The following is an 18,650-nucleotide window of genomic DNA, read 5'->3' as shown; positions in this document are numbered from 1 at the left end:
ACTGCCGATAGATGTCGCTACATACATAAATAGCAGTCATAGCAGTTTGAATTTCCTGCAGGGTTGTGAAAATTTATTTGCTAAATGGAACATAAATACTTACATATCTGCGAGTTCTGTACGTGCTTTTTTAATGCACGCCTGTCCAGTTGTCCGTTAATTAATTAACATAAATTAGCAATTAAAAGCACCATGATACACTCAAGTGTTACCTATGTATGTACGTGCATTCATACTTATAATGTACGTAGTATCTGATTGAAAAACATATTTGCGCTTACTCATTCACCTACTCATTCGAATTTTGCTAGTGGGTGCCTGCCTGCCTGCCCCACACCTGAACTCAATTCATTGCCAGAAAAATGTATTAGTCCATTTAAAAATATACACCTGCGATCAGCTAATTAAGCCAGCAACGTTTTGATAAATTTTGGATATTTTTCTTTGGTTTATTTCAAGTTTATTATTTTTTCTAGCTCATTATTTTTGCAAAAATTATAAAAAATCTGCAAAGTTTCATCTAAATTATTTTTTTTGAGTATGCAGACCTATAGCACATTAAATTTTAGTGTAATAAAGGGCAATTTTGAAATTGCTAAAATATCGCGTTATTTTTTGGCAATTTTTTTCACGCATTTTCTTCCGTACAAAGCATGTTCGACCGTTTTTTTTGTATTAAAAAAACTATATAAAATGCGTAACACTAACGGAAAAAAAATGTGTAAAAATCAACTTAGCAACTTAAAACTTGCTTTTTATTATACTAGAATTTAATGGGCTGTAAAACTGCGTACTCAAAACAATTCTGCAAAAACTCAATAAAAATTTAAAATTTAGATGAAATTTTACAGATTTCTTATAAGTTTGAAATGTGGATTTATATAATGAGCTACACTTTTATGAAAAAAATATTAAACATTAAATAAAGAAAAAGAAAAATAGTTAAAATGTATCAAAACTATGCTGGCTTAATTAGCTGATCGCAAGTGTATGTAGGTATGTAGTTAAAAACGTGTGTATGAAATTCGAGCACGGTGAATGCATTATGCCGCACTTCCGTGACTCTGGAATTCATAAAACAATCTACCCTTAAACTTAGACGTCAGCTGGTTGGTGGCGCATGCGCGGGCAGCTTAACAGCCACGAACTTCTACCCTTGAGTGCGTCATTCATTGCCTTTTTACTTTACTGCGAGTATCTTACTATTACAAAATTATTATTTATAAAACCCAGTCAACTAAAAGCCAACAAAGATCAGTGCAAGTACCTAAAATCACTGTATCAATTTCATTTTATTTTTTATTTTACTTTTTTTTCGTTCAGTTAAGGGTAGTGTTTATTTTAAAACAAAAAATGTTGCGATCGCTTAAATTGCAAGGGGAAAAATTAATTTTTAAATGCGTGGTGAGTATTTGTGAGTATGCTTGCATTGTGCAACGAAACTATCTGCCCTTTCATCCCTTTGCTTCAGGATATGCAGCATATCCGTCTTCACACTCATTACGCATTTTTTTTATTCAATTATTATCGCTTTGTTGTAACTCCTGCTGCTCTGCCAATCAGGAGAATAGCAGCCCCGTACTACACTATTTCCTCCCCACTTCGTTTACACGTGCTTCATCAATTGCTTTTGCTGCTTGGCTATGCCAAATATTTTATTTTTTTCCCAAATTTTATGGTGTAAATTTAATTTGTGGTTTATTTAATGCTTCCACAAGGGTAAACCGCCAGTGTCCATTTCCGAGCCGCATACATTTTCTGCATGTATGCCTTCCTGGCTTCGCTGCCTGCTGCCTAACTAGTCTTCGGTGTTTGAATAAATATTTAATCAACGTTAATTGTATTGTAAATGGATTATCTAGCGATTATCGACAGCTGTGCGCGTACTAAGCTTCTAACATCGGTATTCCTGGAACAAATATGCATTCCTTTTGTTCCAGCTATGGAAGCTAGGCAGCTGGACATAAATTTATGCTATAAACAATAAAACCATTAACGATTCGTTTTCATATTTTCTGCGCCAGAGTTCGCTATTTTCATTCTCCCTCTTACCATATTGCCAACTCTTACCCGTATTAGTATTTATTTTGATTTATTACTACAGCGTAGTAACCACTTACCACATAGGCAAGAATAGTCCCATTTTGATACCATGTGATCCCTTTCACTGTAATGAGTTCACTCGGGTGAGGTGGCAACCTGCGAGAGGCTCACTTATGTTGCCCATTGTCTTAGTAGATTTTTCCTGGAACGGTAACTCCAGGTAATCCATATGAAATACTTTGTTAGAAAAAGCGCTGGGTGCTCAAAATAAACTTCCGCTGGCAGCTGATATTACGCCAGAGTATTAGAGAAATATGAGCCTAAACGTTTAGTCTAGCGAATGCAGGGTAGCTAAAAACGAAATGCGGAGATGATTACAGCGTGTCGTTCTTCAAGCAATACCGGTAACATCCGTCACAACCGAGAGTTGGCGCTTAGTCCAGACCAGCGTTCATATGGACTTCGCAACTTTGCAGGTGATGGTTTTCACCCAGCTCTCGCTGAGTCGACTGTCCAGGCGTAGTCCGCGTGTTGCCACAAAAATAATATAGCTAGGTTGGACACTAGAATACTTTTTATGCCAAACCTTACAAATTTTTCTTCTGAATGAAATTTCTTGTTCCAAAACCTCAAAAATAATATATGTACTAAAAATCGTATTTTCCTTTCAGGAAATCGTTATTTTCGTTTTATTTCTTTTTTTTCACAATCAAATTAAATTAAGCCTCTAAAATATTTACTTCAAGCCTAGAAGCCTCACTTCTTCGTCAAATTATATTTGTTATTTAACTTAATATACATTTAACTATACAACTGTTAGATAAATACATCACTTTTTAAAAGGCATTTTCGTACACAAATGAAATTAAATAAGTACATACACTATGATCCAATTGTATGCTCCAATTCGGTAACAAAATTTCAAATCTCCACAACATAGCGACTGCTGCCTGTAGAACTTATCGAGTAATAACTGTTTTCTGTAAGCAAAATAAAGAATCAGCTGATCAAAAGTTAAATACACTCATAAAATATACACACTTACCATCATCACTATCGAACGATAAGAATTTGTCATCGTCTCGTGTCATCGAACGTCGATTGCGTTCCGCATTTCTCAAAGTGCTCAGATCTGGTGGCCGACGCTCCGGTATAGGCGTCGTTTCCGTTGAACCGATCAAACTGGAGGGATACTCGAGCGGTGAGCCGTACTCGGAACTCGCGCGACTCAAACTCAAATTGGAATTGTTATCGTAGTTCAATGTTATTCTAGGCACTTCACTATAGACTTTAGTTTGATTGCTATTACCCACAATGCTGCGATTTGTGGTCGTCGTTGTTTCTTCTAAGCTCAATGTTCTGGGTTTTGTTGTTGTTGCATGCTTGGAGATTACGTGCAAACTCTCAGTTTCGGATTCCAATGAGTAGGTGCGTGGTGTATTCGTTGGTGTTGGTGTGACATCACGTTCGGCATTCGCATTCGCCTCATCCGTATCCTGCTCGCCATCTTCGTCCTCATCCTCTTCCAGATCATCGTCGTCAGAGTATTCTTCAGATTCGTCGCGCGTTAGACCGCGACGGATGATGCGCGGTCGTTGTGTCAGCTTTGACTGTGGCGTTTCGAAGCGCGAAATCAACTTATTGACCTTGCCAACATCTGAAGGGTTCACTTGTTCGTTGTACGCCAGACGCAGGGATGATGTTTTTACCAGCGGCTTGGCGATACGTGTCATTGAGGGCGTGCGATCTGGTATGCGCGGTGGCTGTGAAGGTTTGGCCGGTGGAATTGGTTGCACTGGTGGCTTTGTTGTGGGCAAAGGTGGTGATCCCTCCTCCGTCGTTTTGGACGTGATTAAAACTGACTTTCGTAGCGGTAGCGGTGGCGGTGGTGGAGACATCGAAGGAGGTGGTGATGGTGCCGCCGATGGTGGCCTATCGTCATCGTCTTCGTCATCTTCGTAAGCGTTGCTTTCATCATTATCCTTTTCATGTAATTTAATGCGCTCGCTTTCATTTTCATCTATATTGGCAATGAGGCTCTCACTGCTATTAGAAAATTTACGCTGGGGCACTTGCGGCAATTTCATTTCTAGCTTTTCGTCAACATTTTCCTGCACTTCCTCGCACTCCTCGCGTATAACACTCCTTAAAATCTTTGTTACACGCGAGGAATTGTCATCGTCGGCAGCGAATGGCTCTTCACTGCTATCCTTTTCAAACGATGAATCAATATGCCTCTGCGGCACTTTTAGTATTGGCTCATCGCGCAGCTCCTCCTCGAAGTCATCGAATGCTGCAATGGCACCGCCCTTACGAACGCTGGCTTCGAATATATCGATGCTCCTTGTTTTGTAGAGCTTATCATCGCAATGTGTGTGATGCACTTTCCACGGCTCTTCCTTCTCGTCGATGCTGTTTAGAGTTGCCGCTGATGCGCCCTCCTCTGAACCATCTCTACTCTGTTGGCCTAGTTTTTTGGCGCGCGCAAGTTCCGGTATCCAAGAATCGGAGTCGGAATTGGAATCCAGAGACATCTTGCGTAAATGGCCACGAGGCGCAGGCAATATGGCTTCCGAGGATAGGCGACGCTTGCTTGGTGGTGTTATTTCTAGAAAACTGGATATAATTTCATTATTTGGTATCCATTCGGCGCGACTGCTACCCGGGCTGGGAGTACGACTGGCTCTTAATGGCTTCATCGGCGGCTCGTCGTGTATTTCCTCTATAATTGGTGTGGTGGGTGTCACTGGCGGCGCGGGCCGAGTCACTGCTATAATTAGCGTCGATTCAAATTGGTCGGAATTGTCTTGATGAATAAGTACGCGTGGTAATTCTGTGTCAGTTTCGGAATCCAATGAGTCAGTGAGTAGATTCTTGGTTGTCCAAATTGCGCGCGTATGCTGTATATGGGTGCCGTCAAACTCGCGCTCAACGTGCCTAATTTGCTCGACGCGCTCCTCACTCTCTGGCTGTTGTTCTTCTTCGGAATCGCTTGGCGTGTCGCGTGCTGCTGCACGTCTTGCAGCGGTATGTGGACGTACATAGATAGTGCGTTCATCGTCCGACTGATCTTCGTATTCCTGCTCGGCTGGCTTGCCAGCGTCTTTCTTGCTGCCGCCGCCGCTCTCCTTTTCGATATTCTCCTGAGACTTGTGAAAAAACTTGATCTGCTGCATTTTCTCATTCACCTTCTTGAGCGTGCGTTTACGTGCCTGCTCAAAGCGCTCTTCGAAGTTCACAGCACGCCGGCAGTTGTCGTCCTTTGACTTGCCTGTGGGTGTCTGGTTGGCTCCGTCTTCGGTGCCATCGAGATCGTCTGTGGAGCTGGCGCGCTTACGCTGCCGCATATTGCGTAGTTTTTTCATCAGTTTGTCCGTGCGCTTCTCCTTGTCACCCTCCCGTTCAGGCGACGTTTCTTCGCCGGTTTGGGCGCCATCGGTCTCATTTGGTTTGCGCTTGAAACTCTTCTTCCACGTCTGCAGCTTATTGCTAATTGCGGCGCGTATGGGTGAGCGCTGTTCTTCCGATTGCTTGGGCGATGCTGTTTCATCGAGATTCTCGGTGGATGCTTCATGCGAAGCGAACTTCCGCAAGCGCGCAGCTAATTTTTCAGTGCGACTTATTTGCTTTGTCTCCTTTTTAGGCGTGCCTTCGCCCTCAGTGTCTTCAGCAGGATTCGCTGCGCCGCTGCTGTCGGCTTCTTGTGTACGCCTTATCGATTTCGAGAAGCGTTTAATGTTCTGTTTCAAGACACTAAGCGGATTATCATTCTCTGCTGCGATTGGGAGCTCTGGCTTCTCTTCCGATTGCTGTGGTGATAGTGGCGCGCGACGTTTCTTCTCACCCAACTTCTCTGGCGTTTCCTCGCTACGTTTGCCCAAGCTGCGCAATTTGTAAAGCGCCTTAGCGCCTCTACTCTCTGCAGGCGCTTTAGGCCCGCTCTCTGGTGAGCTTTGCACGATTCTTTGCTTCTGATGGCCGCCTCTATCGACTGGCAATTCCTCATCCTCGTCCAGCTCATTGTTGCTGTCATCGGAAATATACTGCTCGAGTGGTGGATTGCGTACTCTGGCGAAACGCGTTGAGGCAATGCCTGGTTTCCGTGGTGGTGGCGTAGCCTCCATGCCGCTCTCGTCTTCGCTCTGCACATGCACGGTCTTGCCACCTTTTTGCGGCTCCTGCTTGGGTGAGTCGTCCGAGCTCATACTGCGTTTGCTGTTGTCTGTGTCCTGTCGCGAAACTTTGAAATTGAAACGGTAATTGTCCGCAATTTTGCGATCCCTTTGCTCCTGCTCGGCTCGCTCACGTTCACGGTCCTCATTGAAGCGCTCCACATAGTGATCGACTTGTATGACATCTCTGCGCACCACTGTCTTCTTCGCAAAGATGTGACTCAGCCGAAATTCGGTGATGTCCTTGTATCCCTTTTGCAACTTTTCGCTGAGAGACATTTTCGCCACAGCGCCGCCCTCAGCATCGCGCTCATTCGTTACACCACTAATGGATGTGTGTATGGGACTTATGGGACGTGACAATCGTTCGGGTACCTCAAATTCACGCGGCCTCGGGTAGTCATCGTCCACGCTGCAGGCACTGCGATAGGTGCCACGTTGTGAGTCGCCGCGCTTTTGTTGATGCATCAGCGACGAAATGGTCGAAATGCGTTGCGGTGAATGATTTACAAAATCAGCAGGCGGTATGGGTGGGCGCACTGACAGCTGTTGGAATGGCGAATGCTGTTGCTGCTGCTGCAGTTGTTGCTCCTTCTTTGACCCTTTACTGTCGCGGCTAAGGTCCTCGCGCGACCGACTGAATATGCGACGCGGGCGCAATTTCGGTAATGACTTTGGCAATTTAATTTGCGGCATTGCTGGCATAGCAGGCAATGAGGGAATTCGCGCTAAAAGGCAAAAAACCAAAGAGAATTAATGAGCGGATAAATAATTAAATTGTTGGATTTGTGTATGGGTGTATGTGTGTGTGTGTGATTGCATGTTGGCGTGCAGCAGCGGATGAATCGCCACAAATGGCTGACGTTTGCAAAAAAAAAAATTGCATTGAAGTATTGATTTTCAGTGGCATTGAGTGGCACTAAGCTTGACCCACAAGCGCACAAATGCAGCAAATGCGTGGCAAAAGCAGGCATGCAATCGAACGTGCATATGTACATACATACCTCGCAGGCTGCTTACATCGATATTCTGGCACAAGTTTTTAAAATCCATGTTGGCAATTTGAACTGCAATTAAGTAAACAATTAATCCTTGAATAACCCCTAAGCCCCACGCGCCTACTTACTTCGGTGTGCCACGCTCTTTACTAGGAACCCTATGGCCTGCCTTTCGCTGTACTCACTCACCCGCAATCACTAACGGCAGCTAATAGAATTTTGGTGTTCCACAGCAGTTAATGTTTCCAAAAATGTCCAACGCAAATTATTAAAAATGCCATTTTAGTGGTCTTGATTTTTCAAATTAATTCTAAATTTTCCAACTACAATTTGCTGTGCAGCGTAGGGCTTTGCTGCCGTTCTGATTCGTTTCAGTGAGTATTTTAGTCTGCCTTTTCAGTCGAGGTTCCATAGTTGAGCTTTCAAAGCGCATGTCTACTGGCAACCCTTTACTTTCGGCGCTCAACCGCTTTTGTCTAGACTTTTTTCTACTTTTCAAAGGGGTGCTAATTGAATTAACGTATGCCTTTTTTTACACATTCTGCGCACGAACTCTTTGTTGCAATGAAGCTTATTTTCCTTCATTCGCTTTCGTTTTCTTTTTACAGTTGTCCGAGTTGTCTATAAATAGGAACTTTTCTTCTTATGCATTTCTTTCTACGCCTTTTTTGAGCTGCATTTTATGCATTTCTTCTTCAGCTGATTTTCCATGTGACTTTTGTTGTTGTTTGCTTTTCTGCTTTTCATCAAAAAGGTCTACAAAGCTTTTGAATCATTCCACAACTAAATACTTACCTACTCAGCTATTCTTTATGTTTGCTTTCACAGTTATTCTATGGAGGCTTGGCTTGAGTTGGGTAGGTTCAGTAACTTCTTTATAACACTAGAAGGCAGTTGATGGCAGATGTTTTAAGTAGAATGGCTTACGTTTTCAACAAAAAATAAATAAAAAAATATAGAAAGTAAGTTAAAAGAAAAAAAGAACTTTAAGAACTCTTACTGCAGATCTATTTTCGCATTTTTTCCTATTAAACCGTGGCCATAGTAATCTTGCGATCTCACAGTCTTATCAGCCGACTCATTCCATCCAATATTTTAATGTCCAGTGACCCAGCATAGAGTGACGTTGATATGACTCAGAGATACCAACGTGGCACGACATTTCCATACAATTTTTATGACCAGGTTTTAAGTGGCTAAAAATGTACTTCAAGTTTTTAAATTTTCAAAAAATTATATTAAATCTTGAACTAAAGGGCAATTTTTGACATGTCTAAAAATTATGTCCTGATTTAAAAATACCAAAAAATTTTACATAGTTTTTAAATACGAAAAAATTGATGGCCATTTTGGAGTTTCCCAAAACTTTTTGCATTTTTTCAATTGCGAATAATTTATGTCCAGTTTTAAATGGCCAAAAATTGATTCGCCAAAGATTTCTGCTCAATTTATAAGTTACCAGAAAAATCCGTGCAGTTTATAAATAAGCAAAATCATTAAAGTTATGCCAAGATATTAAAGGACTAGAAATGTACATATATCCGGTATTTTTTAACAAAGTTTTAAAATTACCAAAGATTTATGTCCCGTTTTCAAATGTCCAAAAATGTATGCCTTGTATTTAAAGGCGCAAAAATGTATAGGTATCCAGTGGTTAAATTTCCAAAAGTTATGTTCAATTTATGAATTACAAAAAAAATGTTGACGAGGATTTCAATGATCAAATATATACATATGTTGACCAAAAATTTATGTCCAGCTTTTAAATTGCCAAAAAATTATGTTCAGTTTTCAAATTACCAAAAAATTATGTTCAGCTTTCAAATTACCAAAAATGTATATCTAGTTTTTAAATAATCAGAAATTATGTTTAGTTTTTACGTTACCAAGAGTTTCTGCCCATATCCAGCATTATATCCAGTTTCAAATTGTCTAAAGCCTATGTCACGCTGGGAAAATTAGTGGAAAATTGTTTATTCTTCGTGCACCGCGGTCATCGCGAGTGCCAGAACAGAGATCACTTTTACTAATCAAACAAAATGGAAATGACTTGGCAACTTCCTGTACCTGAAAGATTATTTCAACAATAGTTACTTAGTAAGTTTTACATTCCTGCCCAATGTCGCTACGCCATCGAGATTCGCTTCGTTTTGACCGTCTTTTCAAAAGACCTTCAGCTGAGTGTTTTCTCGTCTAAGTTATAAGCACTTTGGCCACCAAAACTTTGAAACTGAATGAAATCTGAAAAGGTTAATACGGATTTAGGAAAACAGTTTTGACTACTCATAAGATTTGAAATAAGTATCTAAATTCACTTCACTTTTTTTAAATAATTTACAACGAATTTCTAATAATAATGTACATATTTCTTTTTTCAATTCTTCTCATTTCAGCTCGCTTTGCAAACATCGCACAAAACATGCATACATTATAATACAACCGATATTCGCATTACTCCCCAGTGTTTTGGTGTTCTGTGCTTAAGTGAATTTAATAAGCATTCCATTTCATATTTTATGCATATTTCAAATTATTGTTATTATTTTTTTTTTTCAATTTAGGTATAATTTTCAAATTTATTAAAATTGCATAAGTGTAAAGTTATTCCCAAGCATACTCATTTAGTGCATATAGCACTTAGACGTATTGAATTAGATTTGTGTGTATTTGTGCATACACTACAACAAATGTCGTCCATATTCCTCATGTAATCACATATTTGCATAGACTGAACATTCCAGACAACGCTCTCTTTCTGTAGAAGGAGAGCTTCGACAAATAAACCACAACTCAAACAAGGAATATCAACAGCATCCTGCTCGTATTGCGTGCAGGAATAAAATACGTACACATACCAACACACCAGACACATCCAGGATGGGGCGGCTGTCACAAACGCTGGCCGTCCTGCTGCTGGTGGCCGTTTTAGGCTCTTCAACTGCCGAGAGTAAGTACATACAATGAATATTAGAATAGATGTAAGATGTTACTAGAAATGTAAAGATAGGTGGTATGCCGTTTTGTGGAATGTTTTATTTAACCGAAGTAATGTTTGGATGTGTGGCAAATATTTCGTGAATACCCTGTCCCTTTTAGTTGAAAGTTAAAGCTTCTAGTTTTATATACCATAGATAAGAGATAGTGCCTTTTTTCCAAAGTTTTTTCCTGTTTAATGGAGTCCTCGTCTGGTGGAATGCACTAGAGAAGCCTGCGCTAGTCAGTAGGAATGGAGTCAGTGGTTTGAAGGAGGCACTAGTGAACTTCTATACGGATGAGTCGGAGCTTAAGGGAAGGGTGGGTGGAGTTTTTTTCCAGGGAGTTCCATCAACCTTAAATTTAGGCTTGATCTTGCTTTTGCGAGCGTTGACGTTTAAGTTAATTAGGATCTACTCAGACAGTCAGCTGGCAATCAGGGCTCTGGGCTTGCTTACGGTACGCTGTAAGCTTGTACGGGAATGCCTAAATTCTCTTCCGGTCGCGTCGGAGTATTACCTTGTCAAACTTGTATGGGTGCTAGGCCATGGTGATATCGCAGGAAACCGTGTGGCAGCTGAACTGGCCAGAAGTGACTCCTCGAACCAGTATCACCAAGAAAAGAGGGTTGGAAGTTCGCTTGACTTGTTGTGGATTTCTCTTAGAAAGGTGAGGCTCGTGTCAACTCAGCGAACGCGAGTTAGCTTTGTTAAAGTGTAGTTGATTTTTTTTTTAGTGTAGTTAAACCTCAAATACTGGCGAGTACAGGGCACTCATACATACATACCTATTTAAACAAATGTTTACTTCATGTAATCTGCTCGAAAATTGCTTTACTCAGATTGGAAATGAACTTTCTTGTTATTATAATTTTTATTTTCAATTTTTTCGAATTAGTGAAAGTTGCTCGAAAGCCACCACTCTGCTGCGCCTCTACTGCAATAAGTTAAGCTTCAATATTTTTATCAATTGTTATTTATGTTCATCTCATTGTAACTGCCTTTACATAAACTCCACACTTGTTTGCACCTCTCACCTAACCGCCTTCGTCCATACGATGAACGTGTAAACCACATTTGCATTCGCCGCATTCAATCATTAAGGTTTCTTTCACAGTCGGGAACATATAGTTGTTTAGTATTTACATGCGATTCGTACCCATCTGCCCAGCTTAACATCGCTTGCAGCGCTCTCTCCAATCGAACCACTATCAGCAGTAAGGCATACAGACAGTACGTCAAAGCCAAACATGCAGCAGCCCGCCTATTTTATGCTTCATTCATTTTCATTTCGCCAGCATCATCAAATGCTTTCCTCTTATCCATAGAAAAGGCAAAACAAAACCATACAATTGTCCACGATTTTCATGTAATTTGTGGCATGACGCCATTTCGATAGACATGCGCTTTGAGGTACTCTGCAAAAAATGCGACTAATCCGGGATGATGCCGAGAGCAGTCGCAAAGGAACATGCGACTAATACCACAAAATTACACGGAAGATGGCACAACGCCGAAACCGGTTTGTCTCCAAACAAAAATTGACAAGGGATGCCGGAATATCGTTCCACATTGCATCACTTTTGATCTCTTTATATGGAATGAACTGAGACTAATTGTTCCCCTTTATACCCGAACGGGTACAAAAAGCGACTAGTCACTTTAAAATAATCAAAATAAAAATTTGCGCCAGCCGCTAAGCGAATACTTTCTCAGTGTGCCCACGCCACACGTGAAATTTCATAGTGTGTACATATCATTAAATCGTTAATATTTAGTACCCGTAAGGGATGAGTCGACACTAATTAATCTCCATTGGTACCCGTATGAGACTAGTTGCGACTAATTAATGCCCAATTGTACCCGATTGAGAGTAATCTCGGAATACTCTCGTTAGAGATTAGTCGAGCAATTTTTTGCAGGGTACATACATACACATGTATGTATGCCTATGTGGCATGTTCGCCTATATGCATACACTAGTTATAGTAGGTACTATTTCTATGCAGCCACTTCTACACGTCAAACCACTCATCTCTTGCTCCCTGTTCACCGCTTGTCGAATCTTTCGTCCATACTAAACAAGTATGTATATGCAAAGTGTGTGTAAAATTAATCTATTGTATTTCAAATTGTGTATTGCACATAATACGTTTATTGTTGCAGTGCGGTTTCAATGTTATTTGGAATTGAATCGTGTACTAGACACACTGACTGTCTTGGCTGCTGCTGCTGCTGCTTCTGCTGTCTCGCTCGTTATCTTCGTCTTGCGTTTGGCATTCAAATTGCTGATTGTTTACAACAAAGCCTATTTGTTGCTTTCTGCTTTTGAATGGAGCATGAGAATGCTTAGGGGAAAAGTACCTGGATTTGGCCCCAATTATGGTGTCATGACATATCTAATTTGTATTCGATTGTCAATTCCATGCAGCGACCACTTTTTGATGGCAGAAATATTTTTTTGACCACTAAAATTATAATATCTTCTTACATTAAACGAGCAATTCTTGGATATATGTATATGTAGATATATATATGTATACATGGGTTCTCCGAAACGGCCCTAACGATTTTGATGAAATTTTTTACCCAGGTTGCCACCTATTCGAAATTAGTTACAAATTAATTAAAACCTCATAATATGGGCATCAAATGGAGGGCATTTTAAAGATCCCTAATTTAAAAATATATTTGATAGGGTTGCCACCTATTTTGAATCGCATGTTTATTTGTTTGTTGTTTAGAAAAAAAGGTAAAATATTACTATTCATCGGTACCAAGAGAAGATTCTTAAACAATGCTTTTTCCCTATATACAAAATTGTATCCATTAGGATAGTAGCGTAAGGTTGCCACTTATTTTAAATTCTACAGAATTTATCTAAAAAATTGCAATATGGATATCAAATGAAAGGTATTTTTGAGGACCTTGGTTGGAAAATATTTTCGATCAGGGTTGCCACGCTTCTATGTTATGCAAATTTTTATTTTGTTAATTTCAATCAGCATTTTTTTTGTGTATACACAGTACATATACGCTCAAGATATGTTCTATTCATACCAGTGTATTTCGGAATAGAGTTGCCACCAAAGTTTTTGCTTAAGAAATTTACGTAATAGATATCGAGATTAAATTTTTTTTTATTTCAAAAATATTTGTTTAAAGCTATCCAAATGACCAATATTTGATATTCAAACCTTGAAAACTTGTACAAGTATATGCAATCCGGGCAAAGTTCGGTCAACCTGGTACTAACTAATGGTAATGTTGCCCGGCCATGTGCGTTTACCGATGCACACTCCACTCCTTCTCTGTCTGAGAAGGAATTTCGTGTCATCCTGTCTGACCTCTATGGGTAATTTGACCCATTTTTGTGACAAAAATGAACAAGTGGATTACTAAAAAAAAACATGGCATATAATTTGCCACATTTTTGCAAACGAAAAATCTTAACCCTTGACGACCGATGGGTCTAAGGGGGTGGTTTTATTGATTAGCGTGAATCCAGTTTTTTCTAAATATTTGTACTAAGGAAAAAAATACCAATCAGTTATAAAAACTATACAGTGACTACTTTTGAAAAATATTGCTAAATTATATTAATTTCAGTTAAAAACCTTAAAGATCTGAGTTTCCTGATTTGCTTATTTGTCTTCAGAGAAGTAAAAAACACTGCAAACCCCGATTTGATGTCCACTCTACCTTTCACTAAATACCTCGTCTCCTATTTTTAGTATTGGAAAGATCGACTGAAAGACCATTGTCAATATACCTAAAACAGGAAAATATCCTAAGCTACACTTTAGATGCTATCGATCTCCAGTTCCATTTTCAGTCTTGGAGAGCTCGATACGGAAGTTTTTTACTGAGTTCTACAATTTTGAACTAAAAAATTACACACATATCTACTTTTCGTCGCCTGAAATGCAAAAAGACGTAATAACATCCTAAATGAAATGGAAAAAGTCGTGACTAATATTTTAATTTTATTTTTTTTCATAAAACGATGTGGGGAGTTGTAATTCGATGGAATCCATCATGTAAATCAAAAAGTGAATTTTGAATTTTTTATTATTTATGACTTTGCATTTCAACGACGATGTTTGTTACGTCTCTTTGCATTTCAGGTAACGATATGTACATAAATAGTATGTAGAAAAAGACTTGCTTATTTTTAGTCAGTCCATTATTCGGTTAGGAAACGATTTCATAGTATTCACAAAGAAAGACATATATGTATACATATAAATATATACTGTCCAATTCGTTAAACTTCATTCACTGATTCCAAAAAAAAAACCTTTGAACTCTGTCTGCCACATGACTTACATAGTTAGTTGGCCTACTTTTTCTAAATAAATGTGGACATGCAGTTCAAATTCATTTAATACACAACAAACTTTCTTGCCAATGTTTTAAAATAGATGTTTACGAATGCGAGCACGCTGTCTATTTGAATGTAAGCAATGGTCGCATTTCAAACTGACTGTCTGTCGCTCTGTCCGTCTATTCGTTTGCATTGAATGTGTAAGTTCTATTTACTATATTTTGGGTATGTATGTAAATCTGTCAGTAAACCTGCGCATTCACACTTTCGTAAAAAATCGAACAACAACGACACAAAAAATACAAATAAAAAATCATCCGTATTTTTAGACACCTGTTGTGTAAATGGCAATTAGCCCTGCAGGAAAATCGACTGGTTGAAAGAATAAGCCAATTTATGCACGAGTGTAATGTTTGTTGATTTATCGGGGGTGGTCCCAGGTGGAGGATATTCATATCCTCACTCACTTCGAAGACTGATAGAAACTTTCACATCTCTTTCCGCCGGAATTCTGGCTTCATTCAGCTGTATCTTCGTTTTTGTTTAAAGAGGCTGATTGATCTCTATATTAGAAGGGGATTCCTTGCGATAGCCTGTCCAGAGCACAACTGGCTTAAATAAAGGATAGGGGAAATCCCTCATATGTATAAAGACTTCACTGTGGGTGCCTTTCTCGAAATCGACGAGGCATTTAATAATGTCCTTGCGGGGTCAATCGTCATATGCCTAAGTAGATAAGCTGGTGTTCAGAATCGGCCAAATTAAACTTATATATGGACCATAGAAGTATTTGTTATTTATTTTTTTTCACGCTATTCAAAATGTCTTCCATTACGAATCTTTTCCTTAAATTTTTATTTTAAATATAGCTCATTCTATAAGAAAAACCATATAAATCAATGTTGCAAACTTTTTACAATTTTCGAAAAAAATTAGCGTATTTCAAAAAATGGTCAGCAAAATTTTAAACCTTTTTATCCGATTTTTTTTTTAAGTTTTTTGAGTATGCAGGTTTTAGCCCTTTTCGTTGATTTCTGAAAATTTTTTCGACAATTGTATCGTCCGTTTTCTTTCATATAAAAATAAATTTTGTTCGTGAATTTTGTTATAGAGGTAGCTATATTTTAAATAAAAATTAACGGAAAATATTTATAATGGGAGACATTCTGAATATTTCTGCCAATCAACGAATACTTCTGTAAGTAACGGTATGTATATAAATGTCTCGGCAGAATGGGGCCAGTAACTCTATTCGCCGTAGAGTAAACATATGCCCGCTACAGGATGGCGTTCTCTCACCCTATCTGGGATTTTGGTCATAATCGAATCGAGAATTTTATTTATTTCCTTATCCGATATGTCTGACCGAATTATGTCCGATTTCGGGCATACACGTCTGATAATTCTTATTTTCCATGATTATTTGGTCAGACATCTGTTAGATATCCGTCAGAATCGTCGGTCAGTATTTCCCACGTCGTGTCGGTTAGACTTACTGTCAACCTCTCCATACGCTTCTCTAACCGATATCGGCCAAAAGCATACAGATTTCTGACTTTTTTGCCGAAGAGTCTGACGGATATGTAACAGATTTCTGGCAATTTTGCTAGCTGGGTTATTACACAGATAAATTCGTGGCTAAACTGGCACCAATGAGCCCCTTCTACCCTTACATTCCCTCTTAGGTTGAGTGAATGGGAGGTAGTAGTTGGAAGGTGGCACCGGTGAAATTCTGCTCGGATTGGTCGACGAATTTGCGAAAGCGTCATATTTCGAGAATTATCTCTCCATTAACCCCAAATGCAGTCTTCCATATCAATGTAGGTTTTTCCTGGCGGAAGTGGGTGCCTTGAAGGAAGAACTCAAACGGCTGCCCAACTGCGCAACTGGGACAAAGCTTCCCTTCATTTGTGTCACGCTTATATGGGTACGGGGCCATGGAGCTATTGCAGGAAATAGCGTTGCAACACTCCCGATTAGGTCTTACCGAATGAGGAAAGAGTGGAGTCCGCTGATCGGCGTACCTTTGGCGAAAACTGTCGGAACTGTTAATCATAAAGGACGATATCTCAGTGCTTTCTCTTAAGCTGTCTAGCTTTGGTGATGCTACGTACCATGGATCTCAGTTTTTAACCAGTTCTGGGGGGGCCTGCTGCACTGACATCTGCCGTCTGCAAAATTTCTTACAATGCACATAGCGTTTTTCACTATAGTTTTGCAGTTACCACTTACACTTGTGGTGTAAGTGTGTCCCTATCTGGGGCAGCGACCTCAAGCTAACCGCGTTTCTTGCATTTTTACAATTCCTTTCAGGTTTAAGCCGTCTCCTTGTAAAACCCTCCTTTGATGGTACGCAAATGTATACAATTAGAGCAGTTTTCCTAGAGGACACCTTCTATCGCTCATTTGTGCGTAAGACACACTTTCTATTTAAAAATTTTTTAAATGTACTATTTATATTTCTGTGGCTTATGTCTCATTTTCTTTACCCACTAGCCTGTCGTCGAGAGGCTGTAGTTGAGCGCTTTATGTGCAACGCACAGAGTGCACTCATGCATTTTCGCTATTAATTTTAAATGGCTCATTCATGAATTATGTGATTTGCTGACTAATATTTTTATTTAAATTTTCAAATTGAGTGCCACACTTTTATTTCGTTGCACTAGCAAATTGCTAAATCACTGGCAGTTCAGAGGTGGAGAATTTTAGTGTTCTACAAATGATGACTGCATTGCAGCTTTTTTTTTATAACCCATGTCGAATGTTTTTCTGAGAATTTTTTCTGAATGTCTTATGAATGTGTCTGTGGGAGCTGCTGGACGTGCGAGTCTAAGCCTATTTTTAGCTATTTATGTAATTGGTTGAAATGCCGAAATATGACTTCAGCTTAATTAGACATTTTTTATTGCTTGATGATTTAAAATATTTTTAACTCCCATAAAATTAAACAATCAATCTTTTTTCACTTCTTCCAGTAAATTCACCGCCTCGCATCATCAAACAACCGCCAACAGATGAACTGCTTTTCAAAGTCGCAGTACAAAATAAGGAAAGTGATAAACCATTCATCATCGAATGTGAAGCTGAAGGAAAACCAGATCCAAGGTAGGCGCACAAATCATAATAACATCCCCCAAGCTAATTTTATTTTACTTCAACTACTTTTCTTGACGCCCTGATAATTTTAAAACAAATATTTTCCGTAGCTTTTAAGTGAAACAATGAAAACTACTTAAACGAATTTCCGCATAACTTACAAATTGGCACAACCGGTGGCATTAGGTCAGTGGGTAGCACACCGCTGCTGATGGTCGTGCAGTGGTTGCGTTGAAAAAGCGGAGAAATGCCAGGGTATGCCAGCGCCAGCAAATGCCAAATTAAATTGCAACTAACGCAGCAGGAATTCGGACGCTCGCATTTTTTTACGCGCGAGAACGGAATGAAAAATAAAAATCTGAAAAATTTAATTGAGAATCTTTAAGGTGAAAGTAATTTCGCGCAGCTAAACATTCTTTTTTGCACATAAGCATAGGCACTGAAAATCGAAATTTTACGCTTCTTGGTTTGAATGATTTTTTCTTTTACTTTCCCCTTTTTTTATTTGCTCTAATTTTTTGTTTTATTTTTAATACATATTTTTTTTTTATTTACGAGCACTTTCCTGCTGTGGAATGTGTTTTGAAGTAAAAATAAAGCATTGATTTAGTAACAATGCTCGGCATAGAAAATTTGTTGTTATAGCGACGCGTTCTAATTTTAGTTTCGTTGAAAGCGAATGTTTTTTTTTTTGCTTTAGTAGAGGGCGAAAAGAGCCTACGAAAATACGGAAAACTCGCATAAAAATATACCAGCGAGACGGAGACTATTACGTAGCTATTCTTTAGAGTTTTTAGCTAGAAATGTTTTAGTTACTCAAATATTTTTTATTTTGCTTATTTTTATGAACCTGTCTGACAAACATGTTAGTTGGTGGCTGCCTAAGTAAAAGAAGAATTTTTGCCTAAAAAAAAAAATATTTGTTAAAACAGCTGGAAAAGAATATTTGAGTGCTACAGCTGGAAGAGCTTAGAATGGACGAAATTCGATAATAAATTTAATATTTTTCTAAAAATAAATAATTATTGACTGGTAAAACATA

General features: G+C 39.1%; 2 protein-coding genes across 3 annotated transcripts; one reads left to right on the top strand and one right to left on the bottom strand.

Moving 5' to 3' along the window:
- Nucleotides 1-2,726: 2,726 nt before the first annotated feature.
- Nucleotides 2,727-7,812, bottom strand: LOC108366534 (zinc finger CCCH domain-containing protein 13-like). Of its 2 annotated transcripts, XM_017620959.1 has the most exons (4): nt 7,342-7,812; nt 7,220-7,282; nt 3,089-6,943; nt 2,727-3,023 (listed from the first exon to the last, which is right to left on the bottom strand). In XM_017620959.1, exons 2-4 carry the CDS (start codon nt 7,266-7,268, stop codon nt 2,965-2,967), a joined length of 3,963 nt encoding a protein of 1,320 aa, XP_017476448.1. In that variant the 5' UTR covers nt 7,269-7,282; nt 7,342-7,812; the 3' UTR covers nt 2,727-2,964. The 2 variants fall into 2 exon arrangements, with proteins under 2 accessions (XP_017476448.1, XP_017476449.1); XM_017620960.1 differs by having other exon boundaries at nt 7,220-7,812.
- A 1,813-nt stretch (nt 7,813-9,625) lies between these two features.
- Nucleotides 9,626-17,617, top strand: LOC108366533 (neuroglian-like; the record flags this gene model as incomplete). Its single annotated transcript, XM_017620958.1, has 2 exons — nt 9,626-10,160; nt 17,488-17,617. Coding segments are annotated over exons 1-2 (200 nt in total), but the record flags the coding sequence as incomplete, so codon positions are not given.
- Between the last annotated feature and the right edge of the window lie 1,033 nt (nt 17,618-18,650).

Source organism: Rhagoletis zephyria, unplaced genomic scaffold, assembly GCF_001687245.7.
Source record: "Rhagoletis zephyria isolate East Lansing unplaced genomic scaffold, Rhagoletis_zephyria_1.1 Rzeph_scaffold_02311, whole genome shotgun sequence".
NCBI classification, from domain to species: Eukaryota; Metazoa; Arthropoda; class Insecta; order Diptera; family Tephritidae; genus Rhagoletis; species Rhagoletis zephyria.
Note: the sequence above shows the minus strand (reverse complement) of the source record. Positions and strands in the feature narration are given on the sequence as shown.

What these genes read in the sequence shown, in the direction of transcription:
- LOC108366534 (XM_017620960.1), bottom strand. Translation starts at nt 7,268, where the DNA reads ATGGATTTTAAAAACTTGTGCCAGAATATCGATGTAAGCAGCCTGCGA. An exon ending in CGATGTAAGCAGCCTGCGAG is followed by an intron (nt 6,944 to 7,219) that starts GTATGTATGTAC and finishes TTTGCCTTTTAG; the next exon opens with CGCGAATTCCCTCATTGCCT. An exon ending in ATCGTTCGATAGTGATGATG is followed by an intron (nt 3,024 to 3,088) that starts GTAAGTGTGTAT and finishes TTTTGCTTACAG; the next exon opens with AAAACAGTTATTACTCGATA.